General features: G+C 43.3%; 1 protein-coding gene across 1 annotated transcript in view; it reads left to right on the top strand.

Moving 5' to 3' along the window:
* AGBL1 (AGBL carboxypeptidase 1) overlaps positions 1-22191 on the top strand; it is a 1082464-nt gene that overhangs the window by 137573 nt on the left and 922700 nt on the right. Inside the window, exons 6-7 of the mRNA XM_075557460.1 lie at positions 14640-14848; positions 21482-21647. Of these exons, the coding sequence (XP_075413575.1) occupies positions 14640-14848; positions 21482-21647 (375 nt within the window). The remainder of the gene's footprint in view (positions 1-14639; positions 14849-21481; positions 21648-22191) is intronic.

The raw sequence follows: 22191 nt of genomic DNA, 5'->3' as shown, positions 1-22191 counted from the left end.
ATCCTTCAAAACTGGATTCATCATCATCATCCGTATCCCAATGCAGAGCTTCAGCTGGTGTGAGGTCATCATAGACACTGTCCTCACTGAGATCGCCATCATCACCATCACTGCTGTCATTTTCATGCAAAGCGCAGTCTTCACTGCCATCCATAGCATTACTAATGCTACATTTCTGGAAGGCACGTCGCACCATGTCTTCTGGAATGTCTTCCCATGCATCTCGAATCCACTTTGCTATTAACTCTATGTCAGGCTTCATGAGATTTCCTCCTTTTTTTTAGTCGGCTTGACCAGATGACGTCCATTCATGCCACATCCTTCACACACAGTCTTTAAAAGGCTTATTCAAAGATACACGTCATAGGACGGCTCTGATTGGTTAGATGTGAGTAAATAAACATTCAAAACCCTGCAGAGTCAGCGGGGCTTTCAATGAACAGCGGAGAAACGGCAATCACCCGTGAGATAACGGGCGCTTGTCACATTACCTCAGGGTTGGAGGGGGGCAGTGAGATATTACACTTCGTTGGGATACCACTGATCCATTTATAAGCTGAACCCCAGTTTTTCAGCAAATTTTTGTGCTAAAAAACTCGGCTTATACACGAGTATATATGGTAGGTAGTGGTGTAGACCCACCAAGCAGCAGCGCCAGAGAAAGATCTAGTGACCTGCCCCCATACGTCACTGCCATCGAGTCAATTCTGACACACACACTCTCTGTGGGGTAGTTGTCATATAGGATGTCTGTCAATCCAAACCAGCTAGACAGAACCTGCCAACAACAACAACTGGCTACTGTGCTAGGTGCAGTTCTTATAATGTCCTTGTCAGGCAGATGGTTTGTCTTTATTTTTTATAATGCCTGACTGTCTTATATGATGAAAAATATAGTTCAGAATAGCTAAGTAACTTAAGTAGCTTTACAGATAGCAAATAAAAATCCAAAATTGAAATAAACAGTTACATGACCCTGATCAGTTACAGGATCCTATTCTGTCAGGAAACTGACAGAAGAAAGAGTTTCACAATTGGAGTGCTCACCAACTTGTGCATAATAATAGAGAGAAAGTTAGAATGATACCGAGATGATGTTGATCGTGCTGCTGATATACGAATAATAGTCTGTAGATTTCAAGTGCTTTCCATGTGCCGTGTGTTTATCGACTTTATACTTGCATATTCCTCATTTCATTCTCTCACTTATCCCGTGGAGAAGAGAGTTTGATTAGTTCTGTTCTTCATAGAGCTCTAAAGTAACTCGCTCGAAGTTAAGCAGCGACAAGTGGTAGAGGGCCACGTCAAGTTCAAGGGCTCCAGAGAGAAAACAGAGAAACTGAGGATGAGAAGCAGCCAGGCAAAGCAAACGCCCTGGCCAAGGTGGAGAAGCTCTCTGTGCTTACACGCGGGTCTCAGTCATAGAGCTGTTGTTCCATCCTATTGTTCTGCTGACGGCTCCCTCATCTTCACTTCTTTAGGGCCATGATTTCAGCCCAAACAGAGTGATGAAGTTGCTAGACAGGGGCAAAAATCGATAGCACAACATGCATGGATTTTGTCAAATGAGCAGACCTGCAATCGAATAATGTGAGTCACCAAGCATTTCTCACACCAGCCTGTCATTACCAAATTCATTAGTAAGTCTCACGGGTGTCTAAGCATCCCTGTTCCAAAGGCAAACAGCTTTATAAAGATGGTCCATGATCTCACATGGCTCCAGGCACTAAGCAGGAAATTCATTTTCGAGATGATTTTAGTTTGACCATAGGGCGAGTTAGTCACTTTGACACCTAGTGGTGTATTGGTTTGCGTTGAGCTGTGATCTTCATGGTTAGCAGTTCAAAACCACCAGCAACTCCGAGGAAGAAAGACTTGGCTTTCTGCTTGCCTAAGCAGTTAGAGATGCAGAAAGTCACAGGGGTCGGCATTGACTCGATGGCAGTGAGATATTTCTTTCTTTTTAAAAATTTTATTTATTAATCATTTTATTGGGGGCTCTTATAGCTCTTGTTACAATCCGTACATCACTTATATCTGACATGTTCGTACATATATTCCATTGTTCTTTTCTAGACATTTACTTTCCATTGAACCCTTGGGATCAGCTCCTCTTCTTTACGCTCCCTCCCCCCACCCCAACCCTCACGGCCGCTTGATAGATTGTAGATTGTTGATTATTTTCAAATCTCTCACCGACTGTTATCTCTCTTACGCTCTGGTTTTTGTTGTTCTTCCCCCTGGCTGGAGCTGTGTGGTTCTGTGCCATTCATTGTGATTGGTGCCGTCCCCCCCTCCCTCCCCAACTCTCCCCCACTTTCCCCTACCCTTTTGGTATCTCTATTCCCATTCCTGTTCCTGGGTTCCATGTGTTGTGAGTTTTATCTCTTGCCTGTACCTATGTGCATGCTCCCGTCTAGTCTAGTTTGGGAGGCGGCACTGAGGTCATGCTAGTGGGGGATGAGGAGGCCTCCAGGGAACAGAGGTGTATTGTGTGACCCATTAGTGCTCTACTGCACCCTGATCGACTCACCGCCCTTCCTGCAACTCCTCTGTGGGGGGATGTCCGTTGTCCACAGATGGGCTTTGGGTCTCCGCTCCAACCCCCCTCCATTCTCACCAATGCATTTTTGTTTGTTTGTTTACTGTTTGTCGTGAGCCTTCTGATGCCTGTTGCCCGGTCTTGATGATACCTCACAATCATACTGGCTGGTGTGCTTCTTCCATGTGGACTTGCTGCTTCACTGTTGGATGGCTGCTTGTTTAACTTCAAGCTTTTAAGACCCCAGGCACTTTATCTTTTAATAACCGGGCACCATCCTCTGTCATCACCACATCTACTTGTGCACCCATTTTGTCTTCAGTGATCGTGTAGTGGGGGAAGGGGGTGAACATCACAGAATGACAATTTGTTAGAACAAAGTGTTCTTGTATTGAGGAAAGGTATGAGCTGTGGCCCACGACCTATCTGCAGCTTCAGTGTATTGTCTTATAAATATATGTACATCGGCCAATATCACTATTGTTATGGATTAGTGTATTTGCGTAAGTGTACACCTGTGTTCATCTCCCTATCTATGCCTTTGCTTCCTAGAGCTTGCCTCAGTTTCCTTGTGCCTCCTCCTGCCCCACCATCACTTTCCCCCTTCTTCCACCTCTTAGTGCTTCCTCTCCACTGGCTTAGTGTTGCTCTAATGCTCACGGGATCCCTGTCTTCTCTTAGACACCGGTTCTGCTTCCCTAGTTGTTCTCCTGTCTATGACACTGTCCGCTCATTCCACCCTTCTTCCCCTCTACCTTCTGGGGTCGTTGGCCCCATTGCCTTCTCCCCGGGCTTCCCTCCCATGGTCCAACTCATATAATTAGGCTGGCCATCCATGTTCTAGTATGAACAATAAGCAAACATACATTGAAAAAATAAAAGGAAAGAGAAAAAGATGAGAGAGGGGGGAAAAAAAGCCCGACATAGGTACAGGTCATTTTGGTGGTCCCCAAGAGACCCTCCCCCTTGGTCTTGAGGGAGATCCAGGGACTGCCCTTACTCACCTGAAGTCCATTCTTGGGGCTCCTCAGGAGCTCCGTGGCTTGGCTTTACTCCAAGTGCTGACCTGTTATGCTCCATTCCCACACTGTCCCCCCTCCATGTGTCCCCATTATTGTCCCCTATCTCCGTGTGCTCCAGTTAGGAGATACCATGTCTTGAGCTGTTGTTAGTCCCACAGTCCTCTCTGTGCCCCAGCGGCTCCGTGCAGGGACCTCATTCTCTGGACTTGGGGAGCCCACAAGGAGTCTAGATCTTTCTTTCTTGGAGATGATGGTGGTTTCAAACTGCAGACCAGGGGTCTAGCAGCCCAACATGTAACCACTATGCCACCATGGCTCCTCTAATCGTATAAAGATTAACACCGTGTTTTACATCCAAATTATCAAAGTTCTTTGTGCGGAATGCAAACTACAGAACATATGTTGTTGTTAGACACTGTTGAATCATCTCTGAGTCAGTGACCCATCTATCATTCATAGCAACCCAACCATTCCTGTGTTTGGACCCATTTTTGTAAACACTCATACAGACAGGTATGAGTAAGTAAATATTTATTATAACCTATTATATGTAATATAAATATTAAAGATCAATATTCCCTCTTAGTTATTATAGGTCTCTAGGCATATTTCCATCCATACTTGATGGCAATTAGCTAAGCTGAGTTAAGTGCAAATCTATACATCAACTGGGTCGATTCTAAGGAAAACCTTTGGAATCTCAGTTAGAAATAGCTAGTGGTACCATGGTTTCATGTTGGGCTGTGATCCTCATGGGAAGCAGTTTGAAACCACCAGCAGCTCTGAAGGAAGAAGATTGGGCTGTCTATTCTGGTAAGCACTCAGTCACAGGTGAGTCAGCATGACCCCTGGCAGTAGTGCGTGGTAAAAATAAGAATATTGCCAGTTCATTTTCCAGACTCAGAAATAATGGCATTAAGGCACTAAGGGATGTAACTTGAAATGTCTGATAGAAATAGTAGAATACAGTAGAGTTAATTGGAGGTGAGGACAGGGGCATGCCTTTGGCAAAGGAAAACTGGACAGAAATGATCGATAGCTAGAGGTCTCCGGGAAGGGTTATTGGAGCCAGGGGCTACTGAGAAATTAGGGAGAGTACCTTTAAAGGAGAGTTGGGGAGGGGGAAGGTATTTAAATGAATAGACCCTGATAACTTCTCTCTGTTTATCCCACACCCATCCTCTAAGCCAGTAGTTCTCAACCTGTGTGTCATGCCCCTTTGGGGTTGAACAACTCTTTCAAGGGGGTTGCCTGATTCATAACCATAGCAAAATTACAGTTATGAAGTAGCAACGGAAATAATTTTATGGTTGTGGTGTCACCACAGCATGAGGAACTGTATTAACTGGGTTGTGGTATTAGGAAGGTTGAGAACCACTGCTCTAAGCAATTTAAGAAATCCGAATGTACAAAGAAAATTAAAAAAAATGAAAATTAAGTGGCAGGGCCATTTCCCACCCCCCACAAAAGAATCTTAGGTAAAGGAAATCTTTACTTAAGTAGAGTTATTCTCTTTCTATTTTTAATGAATCATTTTATTGGGAGCTCATAAAACTCTTATCACAATCCATCCATCCATCCATTGTGTCAAGCACATTTGTACATATGTTGCCATCATCATTTTCAAAGCAATTTATTTCTACTTGAGCCCTTGACATCAGCTCCTCATTTTTTCCCTTTCCTCTCCCTTCCTCCCTACTTTCCTCTTTCCCTCCCTCCTGAACCCTTGATAATTATGAATTGTTATTATTTTTCATGTCTTGCACTGTCCAGTGTCTCCCTTTACCCCTGGTCTGTTGTTCGTCCTCCTGGGAGGAGGTTATAGGTAGGTCATTGTGATCAATTCCCCTTTTCTCCCCACACCTTCCCCTTCCCCTCCTGATCTGGCTAATCTCAATATTGGTCCTGAGAAGTTTATCTGTCCTGTATTCTCTGTGTTTCCTGCTCCAGATTTGTAAGGTAGATTTAGGGTCATGATAGTGGGGGTGAGGAAGCATTAAAGAACTAGAGGAAAGCTGTATGTTTCATCAGTGCTATACTGCACCCTAACTGGCCTGACTTCTCCCCATGGCCCTTCTCTAAGGGGATATCCAATTGTCTACAGATTGGCTTTGGGATTCCACTCCTCACTGGCCCCCCCTACCATTCACATTATGATTTTTTGCTCTGGGTCTTTGATAGCTGGTACCTGATCCAATCAACACATCATGATCACACAGGCTAATGTGCTTCATCCATACAGGCTGGTGGACTTTGTTGCTTCTGAGCTAGATGGTCACTTATTTATCTTCAAGTCTTTAAGACCCCAGATGCTATATATTTTGATAGCCAGGCACCATTAGCTTTCTTCACCATGTTTGCTTATCTACCCGCTTTGTCTTCAGTGATCGTGTCAGGAAGGTGAGCATCATGGAATGCCAGGTTAATAAAACAAAGTGTTCTTGTGTTGAGGAAGTACTTGAGTAGAGGCCCAATATCCATCTGCTTCCTTAATACTAAGCCTATAAATATATGCATATAGATCAATTTACCAATTGTCATATATGTGTATTTATATCTGTATATGCCTTTATTTAGAACTTTGTAAATGCTCTTTGCCTCCTAGTTATTTCCTCTATTTCCTTTTATTTTCCTCTTGTCCCAGTATCATGCTCAGCCTTCATTTGGGTTTCAGTAATTCCTCTCTGTTACATTGCCCTTGATCAAGCCCTACCAGACCTCCTACAGCCTCCTTGCTGTCGATTTTGCTCACTTGTTTTTCCCTTGTCCGTGGGTTTGTTAACACCCACTTCCTTTCCCCCATCTCCCCTTCTCCCATGTCCCCCTGGAACTGTCGCCCATTGTTTTCTCCTCTGGCCTGTTTATCTCACCTATCTTATCTAGATAGACAGAGATAATAATGTTCATGAATACAAGACTGAGCAAAACAAAACAACGATAGAAAATAAACAATAGCTCCAGCAATAACGACAAAAAAATCCAATGACAAAAAGAAAAGCCTATAAATAGCTCAAGTTATTTTTGTTGTCCTTTATGAGTGTTTTCTGGTTGAGTCTGATGGGGTGCCATGCCCTGGCCCCACAGTCTATCTTTGGTGTTCCATGGGGACTTCATTGCTCTGCTCCCCTTGCTGTTCTGTTGCACGCCCTTAGTGCTTCAGCTCGGTGTGGTGGGGTCATAGCAGGCACAATTCCTGCAGTCTGTTTCCAGGATTGTCCCCTTTAGGTCTATGGGTCAGTGAGGGGCGTCATGTCTCATGGTGGGGCCAGCCCTATGGTCCTCTCTGTGCATTGGCTACTCTGAGAGGGAATATCCTCAGGGACTGGTGGGCCAGGATGTGCTTCACTCCTGTTTCTTCCCCTCTTCGTTTGCTCCCGTGTGCTCTCATCAGATACGTCCCTCTTTCTGAGCTGTAGCTGCAATGCTGTCTTCTTAAATGAATTCTTTTTTTTTTTGTCGGGGGTTGGGGTGGGGCAAGGGAGCTGTCCACTTAGTTGGTAATGGGGCCCACCCCTAAGACCTCTCAATTGGCTCCCTGCTTCATGCCAGTGTGTTGCATTCTTGTCTTGGAGCACCGGGTTGAAGTCTGGTCCCTCTTTCCCTGTGGAGATATCAACAACACCCTTTCCTTGGATGGGTTAGTGCCCTGTTCCCTCGGCTACCAATGTCTCTCTCTCTCTCTCTCTTTTTTTTTTGGTCCCATCCTTTTTAGTTGGCTAGTATATGTATCCCTTAGTTTAGTGTGGTTCCTGCCATAATACGTTGACCTCACCTCGGGAATGTAGGTATACAGTACCTTCTTCCCTGTGCTGCTTTTGCACTTTTGAGCTTACCTCAGTGGACTCATGTTGTACTTGGCCTTTTGTGCTCGGCTTACTTCGCTTAGCATAATTTCCTCTAGTTCTTCCCATGCAGCAACGTGCTTCATACATTCATCACTGCTTTTTAGGGATGTGTAGTACTCCATTATATGTATGTATCAGGGAAGAATCTCAGAATTAGCAGAGAACTCCTCCAGAAGAAGCATAAAGTTGGAGGGATTGCTTTACTCAACTTTAGTACATACTATACTGCCACAGTCATAAAAACAGTGTGGTATAGGTATAATGATCAATATTCATACCAATAGAAAAAGATTGAAAACCCAGAAATAAAACCATCAGCAGACAGACAATTGATCTTCAATAAGGGCCCAAAAAATATCAAATGGGAAGTAGATGCTCTCTTCAATACATGGTGCTGGAAAAATGGATACGTAGCTGCAGAGAAATGAAGTAAGGCCCTTACCTCACTCCACGCACAAGAATAAACTCAAGGTGGTTCACAGACCTAGAGGTAAAACCCCAAACTATTAGGGCCATCAATGAGGGAATTGGGACCAACCTGAGAACTTTGACTCAGAGAATACATAGGCTATCAGAAATAGGGAAGGACACAAATACAGAGGAGGCACAAATTGACAAGTAGAATATACTGAAGATAAAACATCTGTGTACATCGAAAGATTTTGCCAAGAGATTAATAAGAAAGATCACAGAATGGGAAAACATCTTTAGCAATGACACATCAGACAAAGCCCTTATTATTAAAATCTATAATTCTCTCCTATCTTACAACAAGGAAAAACCCAATTATCCACCGAGGAGGTGGGCAAAGGACCTAAACAGAAATTTCTCAAGGGCAGAAATCCAAATGGCCAATAAGTATATGAGAAAATGTTCCAGAACTCTAGTCATAAGAAAAATGCAAATTAAAGCAACTATGAGATACCACCTAACACCCTCAAAGATAGCCCAATTCAAAATATCAGAAAATAACAAGTACTTGGAGGGGCTGTGGAGAGATAGGAACTCATGTCCACTGCTGGTGGACCTGTAGGTATGTGCACCCACTATGGAAATCAATTGGCGATATCTAAAACAGATGGAAATTGAGTTACCATACGCCCAGCAATCCCCTACTGGGCATATACCCAGAAGAGGCAAGAAGCAAAGCATGGCCAGACATCTGTGCTCCAGTGTTCATCACGGTACAGTTCACAGTTGCAAGGAGTTGGGAACAATCCAAATTTCCATCCACAAATGAATGGAGTTACTCTTTGATACGAGGGGTTGAGAACCAAGAACCCCCTGAGCTCCTCCAGAGGAGAATTTTTAAAGCACATCTTCTAGTCTCTGTTTGCCTTCTCTCTGAAAAGCAGTGTTTTCTTCTCAAATATCCTAGAACTCCTCGAAGTCACCGATCCCTGGGACCCCCGTTTTATTTTTGTCTCACTTCACGTTTGTTCGCCCTCAGAGTGACGAATCTCCTCTGGTTGGGCTTTAGATACTTATTGGCTTTTGCAAAACTCCCCAATCCATTCGCAGGAAAAGATTGACTGATGAAAGGTTGGGGAGGGGAGAGAGTTTAGGAACTTCCAGTGTTAGTAAACATGGTATTTTGTTAGGGATTAACAGAAAATCATGAATAAAATCATTGGGATTTGATAAGGGATTTTCCTCTCAATTAAAGGATTTTGTCAGCCCTCCCTGAATAGTAACTGAAGGTCATCAGGATAGCACATCTTTAGTCTCATTCCCTTAAAATAGCTGAAAAACAAAAGCCTTCAAGCTCTCTCTGTCCACAGAGGCCTCTGTACACTTCATTTGCCATTTTGGCATCTCTTCAGCAGGCGATACTTTCCTTTAATACCTCATACTTAATCTTCAATTTTCTTCTAAACATCTGGTATTGGAACCTTATTTAGACAGTAAAGAACTTTCGTGCTTTGTGGTCGGGACAAGCCAAGGAGAGAAATAGTTTCGATTCAAAAGAATGATTCATTAAAAGAGGTAATGAAAGTGATTTAAATTTTCCACCAACACTTCACTAGATAAATAAAGCGCTAGATAAATAAAGCTCTGTGCTCTTGGTTGAGGGTCATGGCTGAGTGGAAACGGTAGAAAAAGGGAAAACAATTCCAAATGCATCAATGGGTCAAAAATCGCACTGGTGCTCCGTCAAGCAGGACCATTTAGAATTTGACAAGCTAGCAGCCAAAAGGAGCTGCATTCCGATGATGAGGAAGCCCTCTCGAGTCAAACATTGACTTTCCATGTGATTCTTCCACTTAATGTGCGCTTACGCGGACTTGGGGAAAATCTGACTTTGAGCTGAAGTCCGGCTTGTCGGATTACAGTTTAGGAAATCTGCCGCATGCACAGTCTGCCAGAAACAGGTATTGTCTCAGAAAGTAGAGTGAACCGCCCTAGATTTGGTAAATGGAGAAATGCAACAGCCAGAGAGCAGAATTTCAAGATATGAGCATTTCTAGCTGAGAGTCAGCTGGCTACAGTTCTTCCATGCACCTAGTCCACATGACACACATACACCACGGAGTTCTGAACTGGTATATGGGTGTCCACCACCTTTTGAACTTAGGGAGTTTTATCTGAAATTAGCATATAAGAACTATGAATGAGCTAGATTGAATTACTGCCCTCCTCCCTGCCTCAGAGACCTTAAGCTCTATCCTGAGAAAACTGGGAAATCAAACACTTATCCCACATCTCATGGAAGATCTCAACCAGAAAATGTAGCTCACACACACACACACACACACACACACACACACACACACACTTCATTGTGTTAAAGAGGTGGACAGTGACGGTTGCCATCAAGTTGGTTCTGGTTCAAGGAAAATTATTCTTCATAGGACTTTCAATCGTTATTTGTTTTGTTTTGTTTGTGTGTCTCTGTGTTTGATTTGAGTGAAAGTTTCCAGAGCAAAGTAGGTTTTCCATTGAATAATTAATATGCAGGTTGGCTTGTGACATTGACTGCAAGCCCCACAATTTACCAGCACCCTTTTCACTTCCTGTCTTTACCCTTGTCATTCTTCCTTTTTTCCTTTCCCTTCTGAGTTTCAACCTTAAACAAATGATGCTTTTTAGATAGCATATGGTTCTAAGGAGGATGTTACCCAAGTATTATTGCTCACTTTATAATTTTTTATTTGGCTGAGAGTTGAGTTATTAGGGTGAGTTCCCTGCCAGACCTGAAAAGTGTCTCAGGGCCAGAGTCTCTGGAGTTCCACTAGTCTCTATCAGACCACTAAGTCTAGCCTTTTTTTCTTTACTGATTTTGAGATTTGGTCCCCATCATTCTACCATTCTACCCAAGACCTACTATGGTCCCTTTCAGAGAGCTCAGCAGTCGTAGCTGGGAAACATCTAGTTCTTCAGGTCACAAGACTCACGGGGCTCATTGATACTTTAGACTGAGTCCTTGCGCTTTTTCCTGTCTTCGCTCTTCCTTGCTCCAGACTGACAGGGGTGGACCAGGGAGGACAGAGACCCAGCGCTGCATCTTAGTTACATGCTCACAAGTTTTGAAGACTTCAGTTAGTACTCGCTACAGCAGAATGCAGTATGTTTTGTGCAGACTATGTCATGCCCAGAATAGACTAGGTTTGAGGGGAAGAAGGGTAAATTACTCATGAAGGGATAGGCATGTATTAAGTGAGTGGAGAGAACAGTAATTTATCATAAAGGAAGGGCATCACGGAGTCACCATGGAAAATGAAGATGCTGAGGGGAGCGCCGGACTTACAGTCAGCATAGGTAATGCTGGGACATGCCCAGTTCTGCGATACTAGAAATAACAGTAAACTGCGAGTGGCTTCATACATACCCAACTGAACAGGAGAGGAAGGCAAATGAGACAACAGCTACAAGTATATGTTTATATTGGTTTGATAGAGCCCATGCATTTCTATGTCCTGTAAATATATCCATGAATATGTTAGCACATCCAGGAGGGACATTACGAAAACTCCTTAGCCACAAACAAATAGCCTGAAATGAGTCACGGGGCGTGAAGATTGAGGACAATAGTATTGGGGGACACCAAGGTCAAGTTACATAAGATGGATCACTGGCTGATTTTTCAGAAATAGCTATTGAGACACTCCTTCCACGGCATCTGTGGGTGGGCTTTCACTTTCAGCTTTTGAGATAGCAAGCAGGTGCATGAACCATGGGTTAACTTGGGAGCTTCTGATGAGAGGAAGGGGCTCCAAAACCCTCTCTTAGAAGTTTCCATCAGATGCTCGACATTTTCTTTTTTTCTAATTTAATAAATCTTTTAATTGGGGCTCATACAACTCTTATCACAATCCATAGAGACATCAATGAGTAAAGCACCCTTATGCATTCGTTGCGCTCGTCATTCTCAAAATTCACCTTCCACTTGGGTTCCTGGAATTAGCTCGTTTTCCTTTTTTCCCCTCCTCCTCCCTCCCCGCTTCCCTCTTCCCCCTGCACCCTTAATAGTTTATAAATAATTATTTTATCTTATCTTACACTCCCCGGCGTCTCCCCTCACCCACCTTCCCATTGCCCATCCCCCAGAGAGGAGGTTACACATAGATCCCTAAGATTGGTTCTCCCTCTCTACCCCCCCCCACTTCCCTCCCGGTGTCGCCACTTCCACCACTGGTCCTGAGGGGTTCATCCGTTCTAGATTCCCTGTGTTTCCAGATCCCTACTGCACCGCTGTGCATCCTCTGGTCTAACCAGGTCCGCAAGGTAGAATTGGGGTCATGATAATTGGGAGGGAAGGAAGCGTTCAAGAATTAGAGGAAGGTTTTTAGTTTCATTGTTGCTACACTGAACCCTGAGTGACTCATTTCCTCCCCACTACCCCTGTGCAAGGGATGTTCGTCTGTCTACAGATGGGCATAGGTTCCATCACGCACTCCCCCTCATTCACGGTGATGCTCGACATTTTCATGTGACATTCCTTTGAAGTACACTTGCAGCCTTGATGTGGACATTGTCAGTTCTCCAGGGTTCCCTGTGGCATTGCTGTGAGGTCCTGCTAAGTGATCTGACGCATGTCAATCCTACATACAATAAAGGAGACACGTTCTAATCCTGTACCACTCTCACAAGTGTCTCTGTGTCTATGGGACCATTGTGGTAGCCACTCCTTGAGGGGCTTCCTCTCTTTGCTGACCGTCTACTTTTGATATAATTGTTCAAGCATGATGTTCTTCTCTAGGGACTGGTGCCTCTTGATAATATGTTCAAAATTCACGAGGCGAAGTCTCATTCTCCTCATTTCTACAACGCATGATCCTTCTAATATTTTTGCCAATGCCATGATTCAAATGCATCAATTATAGCCTGAAATAGTTAAAGTTTATTGTGCCAACCTGGCTGGTAAACACATGCGGAATTAATTGAAGGGCAGAGAGATAAATGGCTTGGTGAGCCTCGCCTTTCTAGTTCTCGGGTCTCTTGCTTTCTGATGGTTGGACCAGGGTGCAGCTGCCTTAGCCAGTTCCCTGCTTCAACTGGCAAGGTTCATTTCCTGCAAGACATCCCTGAGGAGAAGTCGCATGGACCTACCCCAATGCAGCCCTGGATGCTGGAGCAGCTGTATGGAGACCCCTGCCAGCGCTGAGATGCTTACATGCTCACTGATTCGGTTTTCCTCCTGCAGTCGGCATCATTGCGTGTTTTGTGAGATGGAGGAGGACTTTGTGGATTGGTGTTGGACATATGGGTTAATGGGCTAATGTTGGACTTGTGGGCTTGGGCAGCACTGGGATGGGATGTTTTCTTGATGCACACTTAACCTTTATATAAAACTCTCTCTTATACATGAGTTTCTATGGATTTGTTTCTCTAAAGTCCCCAGAGAAACACATAGTCCATCTTCCTTATTCACTACCCAGCTTTCACGTGCATCTGAGGCTATTGAAGATACCATGGCTAGAGTCACCTTAGACCTCAATGTGACATCTCTGTTCCTTAACACGTTACAGTGACATTTTTGCATCAGATTTTTCCAACAGGATAATAATTGAATTCGTAATCACTGCTTCCAGGAACATTGATTGTGGATTCAAGTGAAATGAAATCTTTGACATTAATATCAATCTTTTATATTTATTATGAGCTTGTTTACTAGTTCAGTTGTGAGGATTTTTGTTTTCTCTGCATGAGGGATAATCCATACTAAGCTTACAGTCTGCTCTTCATCAGTAAATGCTTCAAGTCCTCTGCACATCGCAGGTTGACACAGAAACTTCTTCAGTGTTGGATTCTTGATATTCTTCAGACAGTTCAGATTCTCAATGTTTTTGGTCAGCATACAGACTGAATAAGTAGGGCTAAAGGTACAACCCTGATGGACTCCTTTCCTATTTCAAACCACTCCATGATCCCTTGCTCTGTTAGAAAGACTGCATCTTGGTTGATGACATACAGTCCGGCATGTTCAATAACTTTTACCATGAAGACAAGACTTCCTTTCTTCTAATGAGCCCAAGATGCCTTAGCCACAAACTAACTTCCATTCTGTTTAGAAAAACCACCGAACACTACATGTCTCTCATGCATGACAGACAGCCTTTTCAATAGTATGTCTCATGTGGAATCCTCTCATCCCAACCTCATCCTTATAGTTTGTCAGCGCAACTGACAACAGAGGAAGTGAAGTGTTGGAGAAGGGAAAATTGCTGGGGTGCAGGGAGAGGGGAAGAAAATAAAATAGTGGAGATTATGGTAGGGTTGGACTATTCTTCTTCATCAGATGGTTTCTTTTCATTTGGATTTGTTAACAATAGAACTAAGCACTATAGTAATGGGGAGTGGGGCATGAGATCTTACTAATGCACATCTACACTTCTTATTTAAATATTATCAATTATTTCACTGATGCCTGTTATAGAATTTTTAAAAAGGTTTTTGGCCCAGAATTGAATTCTGAATTGTGTGTGTGTGTGTGTGTGTGTGTTTTGGGGTTTTTTTTAAGAATACAAGTCGGGGTGGGGGGGAAGAATACAGGTCAGATATGTTCTAAAAAGTTCCTCCGTTGGGGCTTGCTTAGTTTCCTCATGATTAAATACAGGTTATGTGCTTTGGCAGGAATTCTCTAGACGGATGCTTACTCCTTGGTGCCACATAGGACGGGGCACATAATGCAGACTTGTCCAATCACTCGCAATGCTAGCTTTGAGCACATGGTGAAAGGTGACATCTGGAGAGTCTGTGATTGACCCTGCCTTTCCCCTTTGATTTCAGAGTCCAATGGCCGCAGGGCAGTAAACAGAGGCTACGTCGCCAGCTTGCTGAGGCTGCATCAGGACTGGCACCGCCACGACACAAGTAACACCTACGTGCAGATCCGCCAGGCCCTTCTGCTGTGCCTCAAGCACGTTGCCAACCTCCAGTCTGGCAGAGAGGCCTTCCTGGCAGCCCAGGGCATGGAGATCCTCTTCAGCACCGCACAGGTAATCCGATTTGGGGTGACCTCTGAAGTCAGGTAATAGCCGAATGTGTCCCACAGGTTGCCCCCTTTTTTGGAAAAACTCCCCAACTGCTCTTTTCTTCTCACAAAAGCGGGAAGTCATAAAATATAGCTCACCATGTAGGCTACCTAATTTAACGTAGGAGCATCACGAGCTGCTTCAAGAGTGTGAGTCGTCGCTGGAGTCATTTCAATGAGGTCGTGGGCGACCAGGTGCTCAGGTGGCGTGCTGTGTTACTCATTAGATGGCTAAGCTCAAGGGCAGCATTTGAAACCCACCAGCTGCTCCGAGGAAGAAAGATGGGGCTACCTGCTCTCCTAAATGGCTTACAGTCATGCAAACCGAAAGGGGCGTTTCGGCTCAATTCTATGGAATTAGTCTGAGTTGGAATCAACTCCATCGCAGTGGGCTTGTTTGTCGTTTGTTTTTATCTAGCGGTGAATACGCCAGGCCAGACCCATGAACTTATGAGGTAAACATCCTACCAGAAGAACCAGACAGCATATTAGCAAGTTATTCAATGTAGAAGATAACTATAAGCAAGGACAGGATTACAGAGACTGGCAGATTAGGCAGCAGAAGGTGAAGTTTTAAAGAAGTCGAGTCCTCTCTGAGCAGTTGACACCTGACCTGAGATATGAATGATTGAAGAAAGCTGGTCTTGCTAAGTGAAAGGGGAAGAACATCCCAGGGAAATCGAATAGCACCTGCAAGGTCCATCTGTACCCCAATAGAAACTGTAGTCTGCTGTTTCCTACATTGCACCCCAAATACCAAATCCCTTAGGTTCACTTGAGTAGAGCCAGTTTCACCCCAATTTGAGGAAACTACAAATATTCCCTCTCTTGATGATGCAAATAGCCCCCAAATACATGTTGCCGACTCAGCGGTCTCCCGGGGCCATTCTGTTCTTTGTTGCTTCCCTGTTACTCTATCTCACCACTCATTTCAGCCATCTTGTTCCTTCTCTCTGGATTTTCTCCAATTTTTCCTCCACTTGAATACACCCGAGGTAATGCAGTAGCCAACCCGAATGCCATTTTCTAACGTGGAGTCTGCAGATTTTTCCCATTAAAAAATAGCCTCTTGTCATATCTTACCCTATCCGGAGTCTCCCTCCCCCCCCCCCTCTTCTCTGCTGTCCATCTCCCAGGGAGCAATGTATAAATTACCAAGGGCACATTAGGGAGGGGGGAGTGGGGAGGGAGGGAAAAAAAAAGAGGACCTGATGCAAAGGGCTTAAATGGAGAGCAAATGCTTTGAGAATGATTGGGGCAGGGAATGTATGAATGTGCTTTATACAATTGATGTATGTATCTGTATGGATTGTGATAAGAGTTGTATTAGTCCCTAATAAAATGTAAAAAAAGAAAAGAGGAGGAAAAAAAAGAAAATGATTAGGGCAAAGAATGTACAGATGTGCTTTATACAATTGATATATGTATATGTATGGACTGTGATAAGAGTTGTATGAGCCCCTAATAAAATGTTTTTTAAAAATAGCCTCTTTCCCGCTCCCTGTATCACAACAGCAGACTACTGTACCACAAACCAGTATCTGACTGTCCATCTACCCTCACCTCTGGGCTTCTCCCCATCAGGACTCCTTTCAGGACGTTTCGGTCACGAAACAGCCGCTGTTGACCTTCTCTTTTTCTAGAGAAAGCACTGCTTGAACCTTTCTAAATTCTGCCGCACTTTGTGGCCATTCGCCTCTCTAACGTCTCCCAGTCTTTGGGCCCCACGGCCCCACACTGCGGATACCTACATCCCACCACTCCAGTGTTATGTTCTACATGCTTCTTGTGCCCTTTAGATTCTTGGAGGTTACGTGCTTGTGACAAATCAAAGCCCAAACATCAATTCAAAGGGAGCTCAAGGAAGAAGATGATGATCGCAGAGGCATGTTTCTAATAGGAAGTTGTTGGCATTAGTTGCCATTGAGTGGGTTTTCACGCACAGGCCCTCATAGAATGAAACGTTGCTCAGTGCTACGTTACCCTGACGTTGTTCTGTTTGAGCTCATAGCTGATGCCACTGTGTCAATCCAGCTCGGTGTACTATCCCTCGTCTTTACTGAGCATGCTCTTCTTCCTCAACGATTGGTCCTTCCTGATAGCATGCCCAAATTAAGAGGTGATATCTCAGCATCCAGGACAGCTTTGTTCCTTCTCCTAGTTCACAGGAGGGTGGAGAAAATTCCACCGGGAAGTCTGGATGGATAGAAGAAGGGGTGGGAGCTTGTACGCAGGGTGTTCGAAGCAATTCCTCAGCAGGTCAATGAAGAACTCGATTTAGCAAGCTTAGAAAATTCCATCTTGCAAGTACTGATAGGAATAGAAACACTATTCAACTGTATTTTGTGGCTCATATAATGAACTCTATTGGTATTATATGTGTGTTGGTATGGGTTGACTAGAGAAACAAATTCATAGACACTCACATGTGTATAAGAATGAACTTTATATACAAGAGCAATTGAGTGTTGAGAAAACATTCCCACCCAGTCCAAGTGATCAAGTCCACATGTCCAATACGAATCTATAAATTCCTGCTCAGATTCATGAAATGCATGCAATGTCGCCGAATGCAAGAAGATCACAAGCCAGTGATCTGGAAAGTTTTGTGGCTCCATTGGTTGTATAAGCATCTCAGGTTTGGTGTGGATTCCCACGTGGCTCCTCCAGCTTCAGGGCTCTAGTGTAGCTCCATGTGTCTTGTCACCAGTAAGACAAAGCAGAGATTCTGTGTGTATCTGGCCTCCAGTGAATTATTCATCTCGGTGGTACCTCCAAATGAGGTCATCAAGCTGTGACGTGATTGACAGACTAGACTCTACCCCTTCTTCACAAGTTGACAGGAGGTTATGTAACTGCCGAATATGAGACAGAGGTCCAGAAGAGGGTCTGTGTAACAGTATTGAGTAAATAAGAGATGGCATGCTAAGGCTTACACTCAAAGAGTGTGTGTAATCTAAGGTTCAGATCTGTTTATCTATCATCTATCTATCTACCTATCCATCTATCTATCCACCATATATACTTGAGAATAAGCCAAACCAAATATCAGCTGAATCACCTAATTTTAACACAAAACCTGCATTTAAAGTGTGCTGAAAAACCCAGCCTATACATGATTATATACAGTATCTATCTATCTATCTATCTAATAACTTCATTATAATAGGATCCCCTTCTTCAGTTCTTACTTTTGCTTTTAGCCTTTTATACAATGTGCTAGCTAGCAGGTTTCTCCCATAGTAGGTGCTGTCCAGCTTGGGTGTGAGCTCTGATATTAGATATTCTTCTGTGTTTGGAAAAATGATCCTTTTAGTTGAACGATATGCTTTCCTGGCTTAGACCCCAAACTGGTTTATCATTCTTCCCTGGCAGAAGCTTCAGTGATCGTCAAGAGCGCCAGCACCTGGGCTAGGGGCTTTGCACGCAGGTGCCATTGCAGTGGAACTAAAGTTTGAGATGCCCATCAACCCCATCCTCCTTCCCATTAGTCACTTGGGAACGAGGGATCAGTGGGTATTTGGTAGTTATGAGAATAATGAGCATATCATAGGATGATTATTATAAAGAAGATAGTTCTTTGTATTGAGTGCTTATTGTGAATCGGGTCTTATTGTTCTTAGGTGCCATCGAGTCAGTTCTGACTCATAGAGACCCTGAGCACCAAACAATAAAACACTGCCCAGTCTTGTGCCTTCCTCATTATTGCTCCGATGTTTGAGCCCATCCCAGCCACGGTGTCAACCTATCTTGTTGAAGGTTTTCTTATTTTTTCACTGCCCCACTGCGTTATCAAGCATGATGTCCTTCTGCAAGGACTCGTCTCTCCAGATAAGTCCAAAATGCATGAACCACGTCCATCTTAGCATTTTACAGATTACAGGAGTTTCCTGTGGCTACCAAAACAAAGAACATCGCATTAGCTGGCTTCATGACAAAATAATGATAATTCATGTGTCATCAAGGGGTCATGAGGGAGGGGGGTGGCAGGGAGAGAGGGAGAAAATGAGGAGCTGATACTGAGGGCTCAAATAGAAAGCAAATGTTTTGAGAATGAGGAGGGCAACAGATGTACAAATGTGCTCGACACAATGGATGGATGGTGATAAGAGTTCTATGAGCCCCCAATAAAATGATTTAAAAATATGTCGTAAATTTAGTCTTTTACAGTTCTTGAGGCCACAAGTCTATCATCAATGCATCAGTGTATCAACAAGGCTCTTGAGAGAAGACTTTTCTTCCTCTCTTCCAGCTGCTTAGCTTGTGGCAGCATAGCTGGCTGTCTCCACACGATGTGTTTGTTCCCTGTGTGTCTATGTAACTCTGTGTGGCTGCAGCAGCACCAGGGACCTTGAATGACAAGGCATGACAGTCTGGGGATGAGGGTGTCCAGAGCTGAAGTTGAGGTGGTGCAAACAGTTACCACATTCAGGTGCCAAACAAGAGGGTGGAGGCTTGAGTCCATTTAGATGCGCCTTGAAAGACACTTCTGGAAACCAACTTTGAGCAATCATGGCAAAATCTTATGGGGGAAGGTCTAACCTGAACCACACAGGGTTATTCTGAGTCGCAGGCTACTCGATGGCAATTATTCTTACGATTTTTAGTAAGGATTGTGTGGGGGGAGTGGGGGTGTGTGAGAAGCTTGGGAAACAGTGTGGCGGAGCATGGAGAAGGTGGCATGAGAGCATGAGCCAAAACTGAGACACGGGTTGAGACCAGAGCACTTAAAGCTTCCTGGGCTATGGAAGGTTATATTTTATTTAAATTCCACCAGATTTTAAACAGGGGGAACTTAGGTGGTGGAGTTAGTGAGGGGCAAATCACATAGGCCCTGAAAGGAATTTGAATTTTTTTCAGGGTCTAATTGAAGTCAGTGAAATGACCTGATGTGACTGATGCTTTTAAATGACCGTCCTGGCTTCCATATGGAGGGGAGACTTATCCAAGGGTACCAGTGGAAGGAGGAGCCTCAGGAGTGTAAGGGGAGGAACTAAGAAACCACTTACAGATGTTAAGGTGGGAGATGCTGATGGCTCTGGCTAACTAAAAACAGAACTGGACCTTGGATCCACGACTTCTGACTCCCATTCTGTTTCCTATTCCATTAGAACGCACCATTTCTGATCAGCTATGTCGTCTTCCCCTTTATCTACCGCTTTTTCTGATACTAACTTTTTTTACTAAGCTTTTGAGGCCTTTTGATCTGTTTCCTGAGTGAAACAGCCTTAATGAATTCATTTCACTTAGAGTATTTGCTACTGTAGTGCTTAAATTGTTAGGTTGTGACTGCTGATTGGTACCATTTGATTACACTAAATGGGAGATTACATTATTGGTTGACTGAAGATGTTTCTGTTTGAAAATTGGCTAGCTGCTCTTTACACTCTTTATTTTTTCTTCATGACATATTTTAATAGATATTCTTTTTTTCAGAGCAGTTTTAGGTTTTCAGAAAAATTGTACATCCAATACAGAGAGTTCCTATTCACGATTTCTCCCTCAACTATATAGCTTACAGTTCTTGCAATCGATGAGGCAATATTAATATTATTATTATTAACTAAATCCACCATTGACATTAGGATTTGCATTTGTGCTGAACAATCGATGGCTTTCAAGAAATCATCATGTCATTTGCTCACCATTGCAGTATCATAAAAAGTCGTTCCACCAACCGAAACATGCTGGATCTCATACATGTTGGCTTACCCAATTTCATAGGTAAAAGACAGAGGTATTTGACATGTGTATGGGAGATATTTATACCATAACTCCATAACAGGCATTCTTGGCCTATTGTGGTTATCTAGTGTCCACCATATCTACTCTTTGACCCATTGGCTTCTGGGTTACTTAGATACCAAACTTTGGTTCACATCTGTCAACACTTTGTATGAAGCTAATGGACCAAGCATTACCTAAGGTTGAAGAAAGTGACCATGTTTTTTCAAAGTGACTCCAAACTGCCCCCAACTTTATCTCTCTAACTGTCTGTTTTATAAACTTGTTGCTATATTTTAGTATGTCTGAAAAAAGGGAGGGTTGTCTGATTCTATCAATATCAATATGTTACATCTGCAAATCCGATTTTCTTTTGTTTTGGATAGAGACCAAGAGGGATCAACACTAGATGCTAAGATAAAATTTAGTTTAATTTAGTTACTTGGGATTCACTTAGTCTTTTTACTTATTTTTTTTCTTGATTTCACAATTTGTCTCTCCTCTCTTTTTTGTTTTATGTTTTTCTCTCAAGATGGCAGAAGAAAGAACAAAGCAACATTGCCATCAATTCAGTCATGCATCCCCTCCCTGAGGAACTAATTCACAGGGACCCACGGAGAGTTGAAAGGAGGTGTTTGCCTCCTAATCCTGGGCAATGTCTTCCCTGACGTGCAGCATCCCTTGAAAGAGTAAAAGTCTATTTTCAAACTAAATTCATTGTAAGATAATGTGAGCTGTGAAAGAGAAGCCAAGCTTTGGATTCTATAGTAGACCAAAGCAATGGTGAAGGGTCTTGAGCATCCAGTGCGTGTAATGAATTGCCTTAAATCCTGTTACAGTCCAAATCTCAGTGTCTGATTTCTCCTTTGCTCAGAACTGCTTGGATCAGAAAAGAATGGAGCCCATCATCTCCATGGCACTCCAGATCTTGAGGCAATGCTATCCTAAAAGCTCCCTTCCCTTACCTACCATCAGTAGTGCTTATGCGTTTCCTGTTCTTGGAAGTACCGGCGCTGAGCTTCCACCTGTTCTAACTGAAGGTAAAGCAAGGGGATAACAATAAGCTTTAAAGTGAGTGCTTATGTTTGGCACTGTTTCAGGGGATCTGGGATTAAAGTGGAATCTGTTGTTTTACATGTCAACAATTATTGTCCAAGAAGCTGATTAAAATATGCATGAGAAAGTATATATCTATATCACAAAGCTCACTTACTTTGTCCTTCATTACTAACGCTGCTCTGCCTGGTAACTGTTTAGCTCTTCTATAGTCACCTCAGCTAATTTAAAAATCTATTCACAATCTCATGATCTGGTCTGTCTACTGCCCTGACTGGCTCTGAGATTAATTTGCCCTAAGAATCAAATTGAAATACAACTTCTGCTATTTACAACCCTGTCCTTGTTATATTTGGAATTTTTATAATCATGAGTATTCAACCTCTAAGAAGATCTTGCTATCAAAATATCCTGGTGCCTTTTGACCTCCTCCTGTTTTTCACAAGGCACCATTTCAAAATGACATTTGGTGCTTTCTTTGGGCTTTGTCTTTAAATATTCCTTCACCCCCAAATTAGATAATTAATC

The sequence above is a fragment of the Tenrec ecaudatus genome, chromosome 9, assembly GCF_050624435.1.
Source record: "Tenrec ecaudatus isolate mTenEca1 chromosome 9, mTenEca1.hap1, whole genome shotgun sequence".
Taxonomy (NCBI): domain Eukaryota; kingdom Metazoa; phylum Chordata; class Mammalia; order Afrosoricida; family Tenrecidae; genus Tenrec; species Tenrec ecaudatus.
The sequence above is the reverse complement of the archived record's forward strand: the minus strand, read 5'-3'. Positions and strand labels throughout refer to the sequence as shown.